Raw genomic sequence first — 19,617 nt, 5'->3', positions numbered from 1 at the left:
CATTTTTTTATGAAATAACTTTATGAACGCATAGCACCCGAAGATGTACGTGCAATTTTTTTATTTCAATTTTTTTGAAATTCAAAATATGTGTAAATGTCATCCTGGCGAGAAATAGCAAAAAAACACTAAACAAATGTATAAAGCTATAACGTCCTTAAGTAGAACATCAAGAAATGTATGGTTAGGAGGCAGTTCCTCTGTATCTTGCGAGTACGAAACCTCGTCCCAGCAAATAAAATTTTATTATTTCCTCTTACTTTTATATCTAGCTATCTTAGATGAAATAAGTTAACGTCCTCAGTACATCAAAACGTGCTTCATGATCTAGTGGCTTCTGTCGTCTGTGTGTCACTGGAAACAGCAGAACGCGAGTTCGAACCTCCGTAGGCGCGTATTAGATTATGATTTTTTCTACGCATTCACAGGTGGGACCCACATGTAAGAAGACATCAAGGGTCCATTGTGCCAGGTAAAAATATTAGGGGTGCTTCTGCAAAAACTGCTATGCCACATGTCAGATTTTGATTGATTGAGGACCAAATCTTCACATGATTTTCAAGTTGTAGGACCATGACTTCACACTTTGCAAGTAGTAGGACTAAACCTTCACATGATGTATAAGTTGTAGGACTATAGGTGTAATTAGCTCTTCCCAGCTGCGCCTGCGAGGTCTTGGTGTGCCTTCATTATTCCTTCCTGCCTGCCTGTGCCGTTGCCTGTCACATCCTTCCTCGTCTCGAGGCCATAAATCCAGTCGTTACATGATCACACCGAGGCCATGAGCGTAGCAGCAGAGGAAATTGCACAAACCACTCACTATTGCTGTCTACGTTGCACAAATCACTCATTTTTCACGTCTTTTGCAGTAAACACCAACTTTACATGTAGTTGGTTGCACAGAGGTCCAAATCAAGAATTAGACTTGTTAACTGCAAATCTGACAGCCGGGGCACACAGTGAGTGATGATGTGGCATCCATGTGCCATCAACTATTTTTTTCTTAAACCTTAAAAATTATGAAACTTCCAATAAATGGAACAATATAACTAACAAATCTAGAAAAAATTGAAATAATTTAAAATATTTATCACTTTTTGTGAGACATGGCCAAAACTTGGGTTCAAACTTTTCAAAAAGTTCTGAATTTTTTTTAATATTTGAAACAATATGACATAAGTAATCTCAAAAAGTTTGACATAATTTAAAGCCATCAAGTACTTGCCATCTTGAACTTATCACCGCCTCCAGCCATCATACTACTCGATTTATATTGTTTTGTTTATTTGAAAAAAATTAAACTTTTAAAAATTCTTGAAAAAAGCTAGTTTATGGTACTCGGGTGCCACATCATTACTGGCCGTGGACCCATCCGTCAGATTTGCTATTAACTAGCCTAATCTAAGATTTAGACCTCTGTGCAACCAACTACACGTAAAGTTGGTGTTTTCTGCAAAAGACGTGAAGAGTGAGTAGTTTATGCAACAGAGACAACAAAAGTGAGTGGTTTGTGCAATTTCCTCGTAGCAGCAACACGAGCATTGCTGGTTTCGAATTCCCTGCCCATGCCAATTGTCATCGCTCCCTTGCATCTGACAGGGACAAGAACGTTCATCTGAACCGTAATCTAACGGTGGGCCTCCTCATTAGCATCGCCCCTGTTCCATCTATTTCAAACATACTAAAACATTTCTGTTTTGTTTTCAAAAAATATATTTCTGTTTTAGTCTATTCGAACTGGGCCAGGACACAAATACAGCTGCTCCTTTCCCCTTGTCTATGTAGGTTGGGGGCAAACCTAGCGCCAAACCCATCTGATCCACGTTGGCCTTTTATCCATCTTTCCCCCATTTTACCCAATTGACCAATATATGAATGAAGGAGGTCACACAAAAATGAAAATAGTGCAAATAAATCACCACTAATTATTGTTTCAAAAAAAAATCACCACTAATTATGAAATGACATAGTTCACACGCAATAGTACCGAATCAAAGTGCAAAATTAAATATATATATGTGATCACGCACCAGGTTGACGGATGATCATTTGCTTCTTATCGAACCAAGCATGGTTTACCGCGTCCATGAGCCTCAAGTCGGTGGACATGATTCGGTTATCCTCGGCGAGTAATTTGGCCAATGAAGCTAGCACACGTGGCGTGGAATGATCCAATAGAAATCTTTTATGTCAATAGAGGCGGTCTCGCGGTAGCGGACTTGACCGAGCTTGTCGACGAGGTGCCACCAGCAACGGCCTTGGAATCTCGAGCACCTTGTCCTTGATCGGGAGGAGGGTATGGGCTGTGGTTTGGGAGGTAAGTACTCCCTCTTGCCCAAAATATGTTGCGTATAAGATTTGGTCAAAGTCAAACTTCATAATTTTTTTCATCTATATTGATAAAAATATAAACATATATAACAAAAGAATAATATTTTTAAAATTGTCATAAAATATATTTTCATATTATATGCATTTGTCATAGTAGATCTTTGTATTATTATCTATATTTTGAATCGAAATTTACACAGTTTAACTTACGTGGAAAATTGTGCACAACATAAAATTGAAGGATGGAGTATTTTGAGCGGAACGTCGAGAAAACGCTTCGCTCGCGCTCCCCTTGCGGGCGAGAGGGAGCCAACCCTAGTGCCGTCGCCCGTCCTCCTTTCTCCTCCCCCTCCCCTCCGTCGCCGCCGGCGCGTGCCGGCGGGCGTTGCTCGTGCGGTGCCGTCGGCGGCGGCCGGCCTTTTCCCGCGTGCGTGGCAAGGAGGCGCGAAGCTCGGCACCCGTGGCGGTGTCCCTAGGCTAGGTGTTGGTCCGGCGCGGCCGGGTGGCTCTCGAGGCGACGGTGCTACTCCTTGGCGGCGGGGCAGCGAAGTGGCTTGGCGGCAGATGGCCGGTCGCAGGCGGGCGGCTGGTTGCGCCCTCCCGGCCCAGATCTGGGCCCTCTGGGCCCCATCTAGGTTTGGGTGTGCTGCCTTAGGCCCAGTTGCTGCTCCCTGGAGGTGGACGTGGGGCGTCGACGGGGATGGGTGGTGGCGGCGCTGCTCGCCGGCCAGCTGCAGCGTGGCGGTGGAAACTTTACGGGCCAGGCGAGCCCGGCCGGGCCAGTAGGGGCTCGGTGTGTTTCTGCTGGGACGTCTGGTTTGCTACCGCGATGGCGGTGGAGGATGTTCCCTCCCGCGTGGCGGCGGTGCTGCTTCCCCTGACCCTGTTGTGCCCTTCCTTCCCTCGAGGCCTCGTGTCTGGGACCATCGTGAGACGGCGAGGATGGCTTCTAGATCGTGGTGGCGCATGCTGGTTGGTGGCAGTTGGGTGGAGCACTTCGAGTTGTCTGGGTGATGGTGGTTTAGGGGATCGGGAGAACTCCCTGTCGGCTTGTTCGACGCCGATGTGGTGACGCCTGCGGGTGCCGTCTTTCCTTCCTGAAGGGCGTCGGGGGTATTCCTACCCTATCCTCCCCACATACGGGGGGAAACCCTAGGACGAGTCCGGGCAGTAGCGACGACATCGTCGCTTTCTTGTTGAAGGTGTTGCTTCGTATGCGATGACTCGATGTGCTAGGAAGCGGTGGGACTTCCTAGAGGGCGCAACGATTGTGAGCTATCTTTGTTTTCGTCAATCTATCGGTGTCGACATTAGTTTCTTTTATATTTTCTCTCTTCTTTCTTTTGGGCTTGATGTGTTGTTTGTCCCAGCGGGCAGTGGTGGTTGCTATCTTGTATCGGTTGGTTGCTATATTAATATAGCGGGGCGAAAGCGTATCTTGAGAAGAGTATTTCAGCTTTAGCCTTGGCCTGCAAGGCAAGGAGGAGCTCGGTTTTTTTTCTTGGATGCGGGCACGACGACTGCCGCCGAGCACTGCAGTTCTTGATCTGAATTGCCCTCTCCTTCGGCGTCAATTCTTTCTTTGGTGCCTTGAACTTTCCCTTGCGGCCGGTGGCGGTGGGGGGTGGTGGGTGTTAGGATAATATGCTTGTTGTATTACCAGGGGGCCAAAGGCCACAATATATAGTACATGTACAGGTGCACATATGCAGAAAGCCCCCTAACATATGGGGAAACTACAATAGACAAATATATACATCTAACACCCCCCTCAAACTCATGGTGGATCCACAACACTGAGTTTGGAGAGTAAGAAATCATGCTGCGCTCGAGTCTGTGCCTTCATAAAGAAATACGCCAACTGCAAATCTGAAGGCACATAATGAACCGCAACAACATCATCCTGTACATGTGCACGTGTGTAAAAAAGCATCAACACCGATAGGCTTGGTCAGCTCATGCTTGACCGGATCACGTGCAATACTGATAGCACTCGTATCGTCGGACAAAAGTGGAGTGGGTGTCGTAACAGAGACCCCAAAATCTGCAAGCAACCACCGTAACTAAGTCACCTCAGCAATCAACAAAGCCATAGCCCGCAACTCAGCCTCAACACTCGAACGGGAAACTGCGACTTGTTTCTTCATCTTCCAAGCAACAAGCGAACCACCAAGAAACACACAGTAAGCAGAAAGCGAACGACGATCTGTAGGATCACTCGCCCATGTAGCATTCGAATAGCACTGGAGCTGGAGAGAGCTGGAACGGGGAAAGAAAAGGCGACGAGTGATCGTACCACGAAGATAACGAAGAACACGGAGGAGATGACTATAGTGAACAGTGGTAGGAGCCGAGACAAGCCGACTCGAATATGAACATGATAAGAAATATCGGGACGAGTGACAAGCAAGATAAACAAGACTCCCAACAAGATGGCGATAACGGGTGGGATCGGGAAGAGGATCACCATCGGTAGGACGAAGCTTAACATTAAGCTCCATAGGAGTATCGACCGTGCGCTCATCCCCAAGAGCAACGACGAGCAAGAAGATCCCGAATGTACTTTTCCCGAGAGATAGAAAAGCCATCGAAATGGAGGAAACCTCAATGCCAAGAAAATAGCGAAGAGGACCAAGATCAGTCATAAGAAACCGATCGCGAAGACGAGCCTTGATGAAGGCAATATACTCGGGATCATCACCGGAATGATCATATCATCAACATAGAGAAGAAGAAGAGTACGTCCACGAGGAGAAGTGTGAACGAAAAGTGCGGGATCATGAAGACTAGGAGAGAAACCAGCAGCAGTCACCACAGAGGCGAAGCGCTCAAACCAGGAACGAGGGGCCTGTTTGAGACCATAGAGAGAACGTCGAAGATGACAAACCATCCCATCGGGAACATAATACCTAGGAGGAGGCTGCATGTAAACCTCCTCACTCAACTCGCCATTAAGAAAAGCATTCTGAACATCAAGCTGGGAGACAGACCAGCGGCGAACATAAGTAACAGCAAGAAGGGTATGCACAGTAGTCATATGAGCCACAGGGGCAAAAGTCTCATCATAGTCACGGCCATGCTCCTGCTGAAAGCCACGAGCCACAAGACGCGCTTTATAGCGCTCAATAGATCCATCAGAGCGAGTCTTAATTTTATAGACCCACTTACACGTGATAGGACGAACACCAGAAGGGGGAGAAACAAGATCCCAAGTGCTAGTGCGCTCAAGCGCAGCGATCTCCTCAGCCATGGCAAGCTGCCATTCAGGATGACGCTCGGCATCCCGATAAGAAGTCGGCTCGGAAACGACAGAAAGACCATAATGACTAGGAGAGTAACGAGCTGGAGCACGACGCTGATGAACATGCCGTGAAGGGGGAAGGTCATCAGCGGAGGACAACTCATCAGAAGAAGAGGAAGAAGGGACAACATCAGAAGGATCCGAAACCGGAGAACGAGGAGTACTAGGTGGACTAGACGGAGGAGAGGATGGCGCCGAAGGAGGCGCATCAGGACTAGGAGTGGAGGAGACGGGATAGCAGAGGGTGCATCCGGAAAAATAAGAAAAGAGATATCATCCACCGGGTAAGTACCCGAGGTGGGACGAGGATAGAAGGGACGCGTCTCATCAAACGTGACATCACGAGAGATGCACATCCGACGACCAACGGGGTCCCAACAGCGATAGCCCTTATGCTCATCACTGTATCCGAGAAAAACAAACTCAACAGACTGAGCGGTCAGCTTGGTGCGATCGCGAGGAGGGAGAAGAACATAGCAAACGCAACCAAATAAACGAAGTGTCGAGTAATCTGGAGAGCAATCAGAAAGACGCTCGAGAGGAATGCCACCTTGAAAGGCAGCAGAAGGCTGAATGTTAATGAGGTAAGTCGACGTAGCGACAGCCTTAGCCCAGAAATGTGGCGGAAGAGAAGAAGCAATCATCATAGCACGGGTAGTCTCAAGAATATGAAGATGCTTACGCTCGGCGACACCATTTTGAGCATGGGCGCCGGGACATGAGAACTGGGCAAGAGTGCCCTGCTCAGCAAGAACACCACGCGGTGTGCCGGGAGATATACTCTCCGGCGAGTCGAGCACGAAACACACGAATAGGCGTGGAATACCGAGTACGAACCATGGCCGCAAAACGCCGATAAATAGAAAGCACCTCGCTGCGAGAGTGCATAAGAACCAACCAGGTGTATCGCGAAAAATCATCAATAAACAAAATATAGTATCGATGACCCCCTTTCGAAGGGAAGGGAGCCGGACCCCAAACATCCGAATGCACTAAATCAAAAGGTCTCTGAGATACAAACGCACTAGTAGGACAGGGAAGCTGAATCTGTTTGCCTAGCCTACAACCCTGACACGAATGCAAAGACACATCTCCTGAGACAGACCCCAGAAGACCACGACGAACTAATGACGATAAACGGGAGCCATAGAGGTGACCCAGCCGATGATGCCACTGCTGAAAAGATCTAGTGAAAGAAGCAGCAACCGTAGGAGAACTGACAGATGAAGTGGCAGGAGAAGGAACGCGAAGCCTGTCTAACTCCCAGAGCCCCGGGGACTCAAGGTTGCGAGGGCCAGCTCCAACCAGGGCCTGTGTACGGCGGTCCCGAACAGACACAAGAATCGGCGTCAAGAATGACGCGACAACCGAATCGATGAGCCGACTAGCGGAAAACGAGGTTCATCTTAAGACTAGGAACATGGGAAACATCGGGAACAAAGAAAGAGGTAGTAGAAAGGGTGCCTCGGCTGGAAACGGGAGAGAGGTACCATCGGCCGTGATAACACGAACAGGGCGAAACAAGAGAGCGAAGAGCGAAAAGAATAGAAGACGCGAGAGGTCATATGAAAAGAAGCTCCGAGAATCTAGATACCACGGGGATGACGTACCGACCGTGTGGAAGAAGGTGGTCGCGCGGTGCCGGAAGAGCCGGGTACGGAACCGGCAGTACCCGTCGAGGAAGAGCCCGTACCGGCGAGCGGACCACGAAGACCACAAATAATGTCCCGATCGGATAGCGCAACGACGAGAAGATCCTAAAGAACCATCCGACGACGAGTAAGATGCGGCGGGCGTAAGCTAGGATCCTCTCGCCGGCAAGTAGAGATAGTGTGGCCGGGCTCGCGCACGGTAGGTGCAAGGAGGTGACGTCGAACCACGAGGCTGCCGGGGCCGACGCCGACCCCGGAATGGAGGAGTAGGAAGTATCGGCCGTGTCGGAGGCCTCAACGAAGTCGGCGGCATAGGAGGTCCACGAGCGGACGGCACGAGGAGGGCCACGAGCAGCAAGAACAGAGGGAACCTCAAGAAGACCGAGCACCACGAAGAAGAGTCTCCTCGGCACGAAGCTCAGGCAAGGACCTCGGAGAGCGGAACACGACCACGGGCAAGCAGGCGGGCCCGGCGCGGCTCAAACTCCTTACGGAGCCGCGACAAGAACTCAAAAACGCGGCGAAACTCCGGATCCGCGCGCACGGTCATACGAACGAGGGACAGGTGGCACACACGGCTATACGGAGAGAATCAAGGCGACGCCAAATAGCGGCACTCCGAGTGTAGAACTCATCAATAGTAGAATCACCTCGCCGAAGGGCATGCTCCGGCGGACCACGAGACAGGTAGAGAGCATCACCGGACGGCTAATAGCGCCGACGAAGAAAAGCCCAGCGAGCGGCGGCGGTGGGAAGACCCATAAACTCGGCAGGCATACTAAGGCGGAACACCGGAGGTAAGAACGGCGGCGAGCACGAGCATCCTCATCAATCCACCGAGTGTACTCGGTCGGATCCTGCCTAGGTAAGTCGCAACGAGAGTAGAGTGGTCCTGAACCTTCCGGTCATAATCAGCCGGAGCAGGTGTCATCGGCACTCTTGGCTGCATCCTTATCCGCCTGAGTAGCATCAGGGGCAAGGGCAACAGGTGGCGGTGCAACAGGCACCGTAGGAGCAACATGGCGCGGCGGACAGGAGACCTCGCCAGAAAGCACACCCCAAAGACGAAGATGGCCGGCGCGGAAAGAAGAGGGCCGGCGCAGGATCACGAGCAAGCAGAGCCAAGCGGGTCAGGGAGATTAGCAACGGGATCCTGATCGGAAGATTGGCGATGGGATCCTGGTGACGGGGGGAAAACCGGGCGAAGCCTGACGCGGGCGAAGCCTGGCGGACGGCCGCGGGACGCGCGGATCGGGAGCAGGCGGGCGGCCGCATGCGGGCGGAGATCGGCCGGGGCGTCGGGTCGGGCGGATCGGGCGGAGCGGAGATCGGCCGGGGCGTCGGGCGGATCGGGAGAGATGAGCAGCAGGGGAGAGATCGGGAGCCAGGGAGAGAGAAACTGGATCGGCCAGAACAAGCTTGAACGTCGGCCGTACGGATTAGAGGAGGAGGACCAATTTTTGCTCTGATACCATGTTAGAACAATATGGTTGTTGTATTACCAGGGGGTCAGAGACCACAATATATAATACATGTATAGGTGCACATATGCAGAAAACCCCCTAACACGTAAGGAAACTACAATAGATAAATATATATCTAACAGTGGGGGCGGTAGGATTAGGAACGAGGACCATGGCGCCGATGGCTTTTTCCATTGCAGGTTAAGGCCTGGCAAGCGGCACCGATGATAATTCATGGCCGAGTGACGGGAGAGCGAGTTGTGCCACTAGCAGACAGGCCGCTGAAGGAGAAATTGTGGACGCGAGTAATATGTACGTAGACGTATTTTAATCCCAAAATCGTGTCTGTGTTCGTATTGCAGCAAACAACCCAATCTTGCGCTCGCTCGTAGCGGAAAAAGATGTGTGTGTGGGTAGAATCTACCTGCACGTGGGACGTGGCATGCAAGCCCAAGCGGCCAAGCCTAGGCGAAAGCTTGATTAATGAGGTGTCGATGACAGGCGGGGTCGGGGCCGGGGCAGCCGTGCAACGTGCAAGTCCGTGGGCGTGGGACGGTGCCGACAGCCGTCCGTGGGGCATCGTACGGGTGATGCGATGCACAGTTGCGTTGCGTTGCGTTGCGTGCGTGGGTGATGCAACCTACCGTACGTGGCTAGGATGCTCACTCCTCTACCGTGCGTGAGTACACAAGTAGAGCACAGCAGCTACTACGTGGTGTGTCAGCTGCGTGCGTGCGTGACTTCACTCACTGCCTCCTTCCGCCGCACACTACTGCTGCTCCTTGTCCTGGGGGCCCCACAAGTTAAGTTAATGTTACTACTTTGCTAGTCCCGATGGACGTGAGACGAGGTGAGGCTCCCAGGGATAGACATGGACGGGAGAGAGTGTGACGGCACGGTACGTGTAGCAGCACAGCAGGCTGCCCGTTTCGTTTCGTTTCCCCGTGCACGCACACAGTCGCACACGGTCGCAGGCGCCCAGGCGATGTGCGCTCTCTACCACTTCACTGCGTCCTGCCTTCCGCACAGTCACCCTATAGCCACTCGTACACCCATAGCTGCATGCACGCCTACGTACACGCACGCTGTCCTACTCTTTTTTCTTTTTCTTTAGGGCATCTCCAGCGGCGCGACGTAAACGGACGGTCAGCGACCGATTTTGTCCGCCGTGACCGGAAATGCTCTGGCACCACTTCCAGCGGGTCGACACAAAGTGACCGGGTCGTCCGCGGAGACGCAAACCTGACCCAAATATGCGCCTCGGATGCGTCTTTGCGGACGTCCGGAAACGTCTGCTCGCGTCTGGCGGACGTTTCGTCGGGCCCGCCTGGCAGCGACCCTGTGTCGATGCGTCTTCTCAAACGCGCCAGCGATTGCGCCGCTGCGTCTCTTTGGCACTCTGCGCCACGTTAATGGCGACGATGCCTCGGCTGCCGAGCGGCCGCCCACCTCCGTCAATCACGTTAATGGCGACGCCACGCGTCCCGCGGCCACCGCATGCCGCTGGCCTATATAAAGGGGCGCGCGTTCTTTTTCCTCATCCACTCCTCCAAAGAAATCCTAGCCGCCACAAAGCTCGACCGTAGCGCCGCCTAGGTGTTCCTGCGACGCGACCAAGCCCGCGAGGAAATCCATGGCCGGTCCTGGTGGCCGGCGAGGCGGTCGAGGCCGCGGCCCTGTGCGCCCCCGTGGCCGGGGCAGGGGTCGCCGTGATGGAGCAGCTACGACCCCACGCTCGCCGTCGCCTGCGCCCTCCTCGTCCTCGCAGGAGGAGCGTTGCTTCGAGTTCCTCCTCCGCATCGACGACGACCCACTCGCCATCAAGCGGCTACCAGACAAGTTCACCGAGTTCGTCGACGGCGTCGGCCGGCGCGATTGCCAGCTACGGGAGGCCGGCGGCAGCACGCCGGCCGCCGGACCGTGGAGGTCCTGTTCGACGGGCAGGGCAAGATGTACCTGCACACGGGGGTGGGACAAGTTCGCCCGTGACCTCGCGCTCGAGCCCGGCTGCCAGCTCACCTTCCTCTACGATGGAGACGACGAGATGATCGTCAAGGTGTTCGACGGCACAGCCTGCCGACACTACCACACCGACGACTCCGGCTCCGACACCGATAGTTAGAACGTCGAGTGTTCTTTCTTTGCAGCGAAACTGGCTACGGGCCAGACGAAGCCAGTAGTCGAGGTTTCTGGATGTTCGCCTCATCGGTAGAACCAACAAGGGCACCATTTCCTCCCGCTGGATTTTCCAGTTTGGGTGATTGGGAGTGCCCTCGAATGTTCTTTCGTGGCAACGAACATACGGAAATCAACACAACTGGCTTCTTTAAAAAAAAAAATTATATTTGTGTTGACCATGGTTCAAACTATGTGTTAGTTTGTGTAAACCATGTTCCTAACTATGTGTTAGTTTGTGTAAAATCATGTTTCAAAATGTAATATTTGAAACTATGTTTAATTAATGGAGAAGAGGGGAAAAAAAAGAAGAAAAAATTTAATACGTCGCCCTGCTGGAGCAGACCCCAGACGCAAACAGACGCACGAATAAAAAACGGTCATTTTAGCGTCCGCAGCTCGACGCAAACGGACGATAACGGACATTAAAATGCGTCGCGCCGCTGGAGATGCAGTTTCTCTAGGATCATCACTGTCTGCGTGCGCCTCAACTCAGCGCAGCGCACTTCGCTGCCAAGTAAGTATTTATGCCCTGCCTCCTATTTGCAAATTGTCTCCATATTTCACCCAGTTTTATTTTCGACAAGTAGCATTTTATATTTTGCATGCAGTACGTGCAACGGTGAATCCTCTGATTTTTATTACTCTTTGTTTTTAACAGAGAAGGCAACAAGCCCTCAGTTTTTTTTTTACAAAAAGGAGCATGGAAATAAATGGAAGAACGCGATCAGGTCTTTCTTCTCCACCGCTGACGATCTTGGACCTGCAGAAGCGGCCACCCTCCTTGCCGCAGGGGACTAGGCCACTTGGGGCCGGGCTGGTGTGCTGCGCCGCACCGAGGTCCAGGTAGATCCTCCGTAAAGGCTCGATGGCCTGGAGGACAAAAATACTCTGGCACATGGAACACCGGAGCGCAGAGCGGCCTTCTCCTTGGCCAAAAGTAACTTCGGCTCGATCTTACTGTCACTGATAAGCTCCACAAGTAGCAGCTTCACCATTTCTCCACCACCTCTTGATGCCAGCGACTGCCATGCTCTCCTTTCTCTCCCCTCGCCACCACGACCGACAAAGAGAGTGAGAAGAGCACAGAGGAAACTAGCTTGGAGGTGGACGCACTTATTGAAGGAACCCGTGGAGCCTGTGCTGGAACACTTCTCCTCCGTCTTCCTCCTTGGAAGCACATCGGAGAACGCCAGCAACCACCATCTAGTGCCGCGCCAACACGCCAGAACAGAGAATCTCAACGAGGTCTTATTTGCGGAGATGCCCGGCTCCATGTTCCCCGCATGCAACAGCTCCTGCCACCGGAACTGAACAACGAAGAACACAACTGCCATGATGCGCTAGATCTAACCTGAAGGATCCAGCGACCTACTCCAAGACACCACTACGGGACCAAGCCAAACCCTACTATCTACACTACTAAGACCGGCACCTCCCGTTCACCATCTCTTGCTAGCAACGCCGGCGAGAGAGGCTTTGGTTTGGGCCGGAGCTTTGGAAGAGACTCTAAAAATATTGTAGCTGAAGAGAGAGATGAAAGAGGAGAACCACGCTCCAATTTAAAATGAAAGGGGATAAGAAGAGCAACATATCTAAATATTCTTTTTGTTTGCAACGAGACGGAAAACTTCTCATTTTCACTAATTAAGGAGAAGAGAGTAGACCGGTTTATTTGCGGGAAACTGGCCAAAAACCGGTAGAATCACCCACGCATAAGCACCCTGCCTACCCAACACAAACCACACGAACGCCATTGGACAAGAGCTGTCGTCGTAGGTTTCCCACCGACATCATCTTCATCAACCCCCCCCCCCCACCCAAGAAGATCTCGCTGTAATGGGCCCATATGTAGGCCCATGCCAAACAGATGACACTTCGCGCACTTCGATTCCGAAGACAATGTCCGAAGAGGAAATGTGTAGGAACCACGCACCACCAAACTTACCTACACATGTCATCGTCTCTGCGTGTGACACAAAGCTCATCAGCTTCGAGTTCGCAACATGGGAGTCCAACCGGAACCCGAGTCGAACACGACATAAACAAGAAGTCGACTAACAAGGTCTTGTACCAACAAAACCATCACACGGAGCCCTGCACCTAACTGTCCCTTCGATGCTTAACATCTCGAAGGATGGTGCCCACAAGGAGCGAACGATGTACGAGCGCCGCCATCTCCGGTCGACGGATCTACCAGAAGGAAGTGGGAGCAGTAAGGAAAATCACACGTACACAACCATAAAAATATGTCAATTCGCTGGACCGTGTCCCATGTTAGCAAACATGATCGGATTCTAAATGGATCGTGGCGTTGGAGATGCCCGTGCCCACACTCCATGAAATGGGATAGCAAAAGCAAAAGATCTAAGTATTTCCACTTCTTACAACCAAAAAACATAATGTAGATTCTTTCTTTAGTCATGCAAAACAAACGCACATGATGGACGGAGTAAAATATTAGTACCACGATGGCACGACGCAGCAACTACAAGTGTGCAACCATGCAAAAGGTCAGCAGCCGCACGTGAAGAGTGGTGTCCCTCATCTGGGCTGTACTATAATTCACTGTGCAAGTGCAACAAGAGTACAAAACCAGCACTACATGCCTGTTTGCCAAGAAAAATAAAAACACAGCATGTCATGCCGTGGTGGATCCTTCGGTCCATCCTCCTCCGTGCTCGGAAATTGCTAATCTCTCCTTCATCGTCTCTGCTCTATTCATATTTTGTTTTTCGGGCTGGATTCGTCAGTCTTGACATATCAGAGATTTTTTTGACCATTTCACACAACTGTGTTTGTCTACATTCATTGTACTCCGTATCATTATAATACAACCTTTTAAACATAATTTTAGCTGGGCCTAATGGTTTTTTTCTGCTAGTATTGGTCTGGCTCCCAGTCATTCTCTCAAGCCCAGCCTTTTCTAAACCCAGGGCCCAAATCATGGCTCGGCCCAGCTAAGCAGACCAAAATAACTCCCGCGAAAGAATGAGGAGACGGCGCGTACCGCAGCTCTTTCCCGCGATTTCCCCCCCTCGCCGGCGCTAGGCTAGGGTTTCCATTCCTGCCGGCGTTCGCGTGCGGCGGAGGCGTGCTCGCGTGCCGGAGATGGCGGGGCATCAGAGGGAGAAGGAGCGGCTCCTGGACCTGGCCGTCGACTACGGCTTCGACCGTGTTATTGCCGCCGACTGCCTCGCCCGCATCGTCAACCTCTACGGTACCTCCGCCGCCTTACCCCCTCCTACCTTCCTTCGAGCTCCGACGGCGGAGTGGCTGCGGCGGGTTTTGTTTTCGTGGGACCCGCCTCGGGATTTGATCGGTATGAGGAGTTCAACTGTAACAATCGTAGGGGAGAGACGCCCGGCCCAAGTACGGACAATTTAATTTGGGGGTGGTTTGGTTGTGGTGCTAGGATTGTTGCGCCTCTGCGTTAGGAATACAATCAACTTCTCAGCTATGCATGAAAAAAATCAGTTTATGACTGAGGGATTTATCTCAAATATGTGGAAATTTTATTGGCTGTTCTGTTGGTTTGACCTGCGTTGACAATACTGGAGGACTGCATTCTGATAACAGTGATCGGTCATTTTGATTTTTGAGTATCTGGATAGGTAGCTTTGTGATGTGGGAGGTGTCGAATCAAACCCATTCTTTGTAAGTAGGGTGCTGCGTTGGCCATTTTAGTGGCCTCTGTTTGAGTGTTTTTCTCGTTGTACAAAACTCTGTTTAACTTCCCACTCTAACAGAATGAGCAGAGCTTCTGATGCCTGAAAATTCGAGAATAAACATTTATATGTTACTCCTGCCCATTTCTGCAACATAAGCCAATGAAATCCGCTCAGTGTGCCGAGCCAAATATTTAGTTTTCAGCAGCATTTCATATCAAATTATCAAGTATCTACTACTGAGGTTTATCTTGAATATGTGGACATTTTATTAGCTGTTCTGTTGGTTTGACATGTGTTGACAATAATGCAGGATTGCATTCTGATAATAATGATCAGTCGTATTGCGCATTTGGATAGTTAGCTGTGTGATATGGAAGGTGTTGAATATAATCCATTGGTTGTAACTGCACAGTACATACCTATGGTACTGACTACTGATTAGGGTGCTGCGCTGGCCATTTAAGCGGCCAGTGTTTGGGTGTTTTTCCTAGTTGTACAAAACTCTGTTACACTAACAGAATGAGCAGAGGTTCTGATACATGCACATCCGAAAATAACATTTATATGGTACCTGTGCCCATTTCTGCAACATAAGCCAACGAAATGTGCTCAGTATGCCGAAATAAATGTTTAGTTTTCAGCAGAATTTCCTATCGAATTATAAAGTATCTAATACTGAGGTTTCTGATGCTTTTGGATGCATTCTACCATCCATAGATCACACGTTATGATTTGCTTTTGCTTTGATGTAGTTTTGGGGTTTACTTACTGGTTGGTCCTATGAATGTCACAAGTTTAATTGCCATCACATTCGGATTTGATTTGTCACTTGGGTGATAATTTATCGTTGTGGGGCAGGAGAGGGTGGCCAAGGTTTTATTACTGTGGAGAACTGTGGTGATGATTTCATTGCTGCATTGGCTGATGCAACACAAGTTACCGATGACTGGGATGACCTAAACGCAATAGAGACCGAAGCTTGTGGCAATTTGAATGAAATGATGATGAAGGATGTAACGAACGAAAAAGGAGGAGTTGTTGGGAATGCCCCTTTGTTCAAAAGGGCAGATTCCTCCAGTCAACAGACTCGAAACGCTTTAAAACCTTCGAGCTTTTCCTCGGATGATTCAGATTTTGACATACTTGATGAAAAAGACACCCACTGTGATAATTCTTTTGGTATCCAGAAGAAGGCACAATCCAGTAACTCGAAAGCGCAAACCAGAAGCTCGACAAAATCTACTGTAAGCCAATTATTCTGATTTTCTAGTACTGATCTTTTCCATCTCCATTTCTACTTTGCACATGACGACATTTTTAGTAGTGAAAATACTACTATAACATAAGGTGATCGTGTCTTCACACGTAGGGTACAGTACACATGCTATATGTGTCCACACAAGTAGAGAGGGTTTTGATTTTTTAATCCTGCTGCTGATCTTACAGTCATGTGTTTTGAAATTGTATTTTGAAGGTGACCAAAGGAACCAAGAGACATGAATCAGCAACTCCAACTTCAAACAGAGAGAGACAGCCGAATGCATATCATCAAAAGAGAGAAACTTTGAGCTATGAACAGTTATCTTCTCTAGATGACATCAATTTTGCAAATGCTGTCATCTTTGGCAATGAAAGTTTTAGGCCCCTGCAGTATGAAGCTTGCAGTGCTGCACTGGATAACAGGGACTGTTTTGTACTTATGCCAACAGGTGGTGGGAAAAGCTTGTGCTATCAGGTCATTACATTCTGTTTTGTTCAGGATTGTTCTTTTAACCTTGTTTGGTGGCAAGATTTGTAAACTTCATTCGATTTATACCTTTGCAGCTCCCTGCAACATTGCACCCGGGCGTTACTCTTGTTGTGTGTCCATTGTTGTCCCTTATTCAGGATCAGGTGGTTGCCTTAACCTTCAGGTTTGGGATACAAGCAGCATTCCTGAATTCTCAGCAAACTTCATCACAGGCATCTGCAGTTATCCAACAGCTTAGGTAAACACTATGCCCTAGCGCATTCAATCTTTTCGTTTACCTTATTACATGATACTGTTTCCTATATACTCTCCAGTATAAGGCTTAAAGAAATGGTCTGCCATTTTTTTTTGTAACCCTCGCTCTCATCTTGTTGCAGAAATGGCACACCTTCCTTCAAACTTTTATATGTCACACCTGAAAGATTGGCTGGAAACTATTCCTTTATGGAGATGCTCAGAGGCTTACACCAGAGGGTACCTGTCTTATATTATATTTTTGAAATGCTACTTCCTCCATCAGTAGTATTATTTTGATTCCCCGAGAAAATGTATGCTAAACTAGTTTTTTTTTATAGGGATTGCTAGCGAGGTTTGTGATTGATGAAGCACATTGTGTAAGGTGATTCTTAAATCAGCATCTTGTCATATTCTTCCAGACGCATATTTTCCTATCATATTGCTTATTTCTACTATTTTTATATCAGTCAATGGGGACATGACTTCCGTCCAGACTACCGAGGCCTAGGATGCCTCAAACAGCACTTCCCTAGAGTCCCTATCATGGCTTTAACTGCGACAGCAACTGAAGCTGTCTGTAAGGTACTAAAGCACTCCTTCCTGTTCCCACACTACAGCTTGGAACAGAAACTACTAACTGTAATTCTTTCTATGGAATCTGCAGGATGTCCTCAGTTCCTTGAGGATCCCAAACGCTTTGGTACTTACAAGAAGCTTTGACAGACTCAACCTCAACTACACGGTCATTGGTAAGACAAGAACCCCCCAGGTGCAGCTGGGTGAGCTCCTGAAAGACCGTTTCATGAACATGTCTGGTATTGTGTACTGTCTCTCGAAGAATGAATGTGCGGACACTGCCAAGTTTTTGAGGGAGAAGTACAAGATAAAATGTGCTCATTACCATGCTGGCTTGGCGGCTCGTCAACGAACCAGTGTCCAAGAAAAGTGGCACAAAGGGGAGGTCAAAGTCATATGTGCTACCATAGCCTTCGGCATGGGGATTGACAAGCCTGACGTGGTACGTATCTTCTGGCAATGCTGACATATGCTTCAGGACATTGTTTGATAGTTGTGACCTTCAACCTGATATTTCACCACGCAGCGCTTTGTTGTACACAACACCCTGTCGAAATCGATAGAGAGTTACTATCAGGAATCTGGGAGGGCTGGAAGAGACGATCTTCCAGCGCATTGTGTGGTGCTCTATCAGAAGAAAGACTTCAGCCGTATCGTGTGCATGCTGAGGAGTGGAGGTAACGCCAGGAGCGAAACCTTCAAGGCTGCCATGGTTCAGGCAAAGAAAATGCAGGCATATTGCGAGCTGAAGGTAATCCGGCTAACTGTAGGTCTAGAAGTGTGGCAGAAACTTCATCAGCATTGATCAGTTAATGAACAATTCTCTTTTCTTTTGCCAGACTGAATGTCGCAGGCAGACTCTTCTGGGTCATTTTGGTGAGCAGTACAACAGGCAAAGGTGCAAAGATGGCCCTAGCCCCTGTGATAACTGCCTGAAGGAAGCTTCTTGAGGGTCTTCAACATTCTACAGTGCGCACTAACAAAGTGTTGATCTTAACTCCATGATGGCTTGGGTACTTAGTTGTATTCCTGCAGATCCACTACAAACTTTCAGATACACACCATCTCTGTACTTAATATTTAGGTCGTACGGTCGAAACAAAAAAAGGAGTTATGTTGCACATATTGTAGGATGCTCGACATTTTGCCTAGCAACTCTTCACTGCATAAAAGTACATAACCCTTTTATGGTTATGCTTAAAGCCTTTGTTTGGTTACTTGAATTCTTGTAGCCTAGTCATATGAAGATGTGAAGAGCAGATAGCCTACATCCTGGTAATAGGATCTATTTATCTTTCAGTTATTTGTTTTCTTAAGCGCCTTGGAAAGTTCTAATGGTACTAGGCAGCTATCAACATCAGGTATTTTCCTGAGCTACAAGAATCTGCTTTTACTACATGTGTAGAGTTACACTAGGAGAGCTTCCTGAATTAGTATTATCCACATGAAATCTTTAGGTTCACGGAGACATCAGGTCATTAACTCTATTCCCAGGGTACTGGCATTAATTGGGACAAATGCTCTATTTTGTTTGGCCTTCTTGCCGGGAGGTTGTGCAAGAGGATGTTTAAACAATCCCTTCAGGTCAATCAAATTGTTTTTGAAATAAAGTACCTTCGGCTCCCTAAGCCAGATGGACCTATAAAGCAAATGAACTAAGGAGCACAGATGAGAGTTGAGAATTTTACATAGTCTATGGGGGGGGGGGGGACTTTAGTCCCATGTTGGTATAGGATTGGAGACATGTGGTTGTTCAATCAAGCTCTCTTGGCCAAGCAAGCATGGAGATTGTTTGAGAACCCGGAGAGTACTACCCAAACGGCGTACTCAATGACACAACTTTCATACGTAATGCATTTTCTAGTACTTGGCATACGGAGAGGAGTAAATCTTTGCCAACTGTATTTCCATTATTTTGCAGAGTAACAATTCTTTGTGGAGTGTTTTTTCGCTGGCTCTCGACATACAACCCCTTTGTCGAATGCCTGATACAGAACATGAGGCAAAGGCGCCGACACTTGCCAAACGACCGATTTCCTGTAGCGGATACCTATTAGTAGTATATGAAACCAGAAGCAAATGAACTAAGGAGCACAGACGAGAGTTGAGAATTTTACATAGTCGGGGGGGGGGGGGGACTTTAGTCCCATGTTGGTATAGGATTTCGAGACATGTGGTTGTTCAATCAAGCTCTCTTGGCCAAGCAAGCATAGAGATTGATTTGATTGAGAACCCGGAGAGTACTACCCAAACAGCGTACTCAATGACACAACTTTCATAGGTAATGCATTTTCTAGTACTTGACATACAGAGAGGGGTAAATCTTTGCCAAGTGTATTTCCATTATTTTACAGAGTAACAATTCTTTGTGGAGTTTTTTTTTCGCTGGCTCTCGACATACAACCCCTTTGTCGAATGCCTGATACAGAACACGAGGCAAAGGCGCCGGCACTTGCCAAAC

The 19,617-nt window shown here is 49.0% G+C and overlaps 1 protein-coding gene across 1 annotated transcript; it reads left to right on the top strand.

Annotated features, from left to right (window-relative positions):
• The first annotated feature begins 14,033 nt into the window (after positions 1-14,033).
• LOC124696098 (ATP-dependent DNA helicase Q-like 1) lies at positions 14,034-18,304 on the top strand. The gene is made up of 10 exons (XM_047228874.1): positions 14,034-14,142; positions 15,452-15,837; positions 16,068-16,328; positions 16,418-16,581; positions 16,721-16,817; positions 16,919-16,962; positions 17,048-17,162; positions 17,245-17,598; positions 17,683-17,907; positions 17,996-18,304. Exons 1-10 carry the CDS (start codon positions 14,034-14,036, stop codon positions 18,104-18,106), a joined length of 1,866 nt encoding a protein of 621 aa, XP_047084830.1. The 3' UTR covers positions 18,107-18,304.
• The last annotated feature ends 1,313 nt before the right edge of the window (positions 18,305-19,617 follow it).

This window comes from Lolium rigidum, chromosome 3 (genome assembly GCF_022539505.1).
Source record: "Lolium rigidum isolate FL_2022 chromosome 3, APGP_CSIRO_Lrig_0.1, whole genome shotgun sequence".
Taxonomy (NCBI): domain Eukaryota; kingdom Viridiplantae; phylum Streptophyta; class Magnoliopsida; order Poales; family Poaceae; genus Lolium; species Lolium rigidum.
Note: the sequence above shows the minus strand (reverse complement) of the source record. Positions and strands in the feature narration are given on the sequence as shown.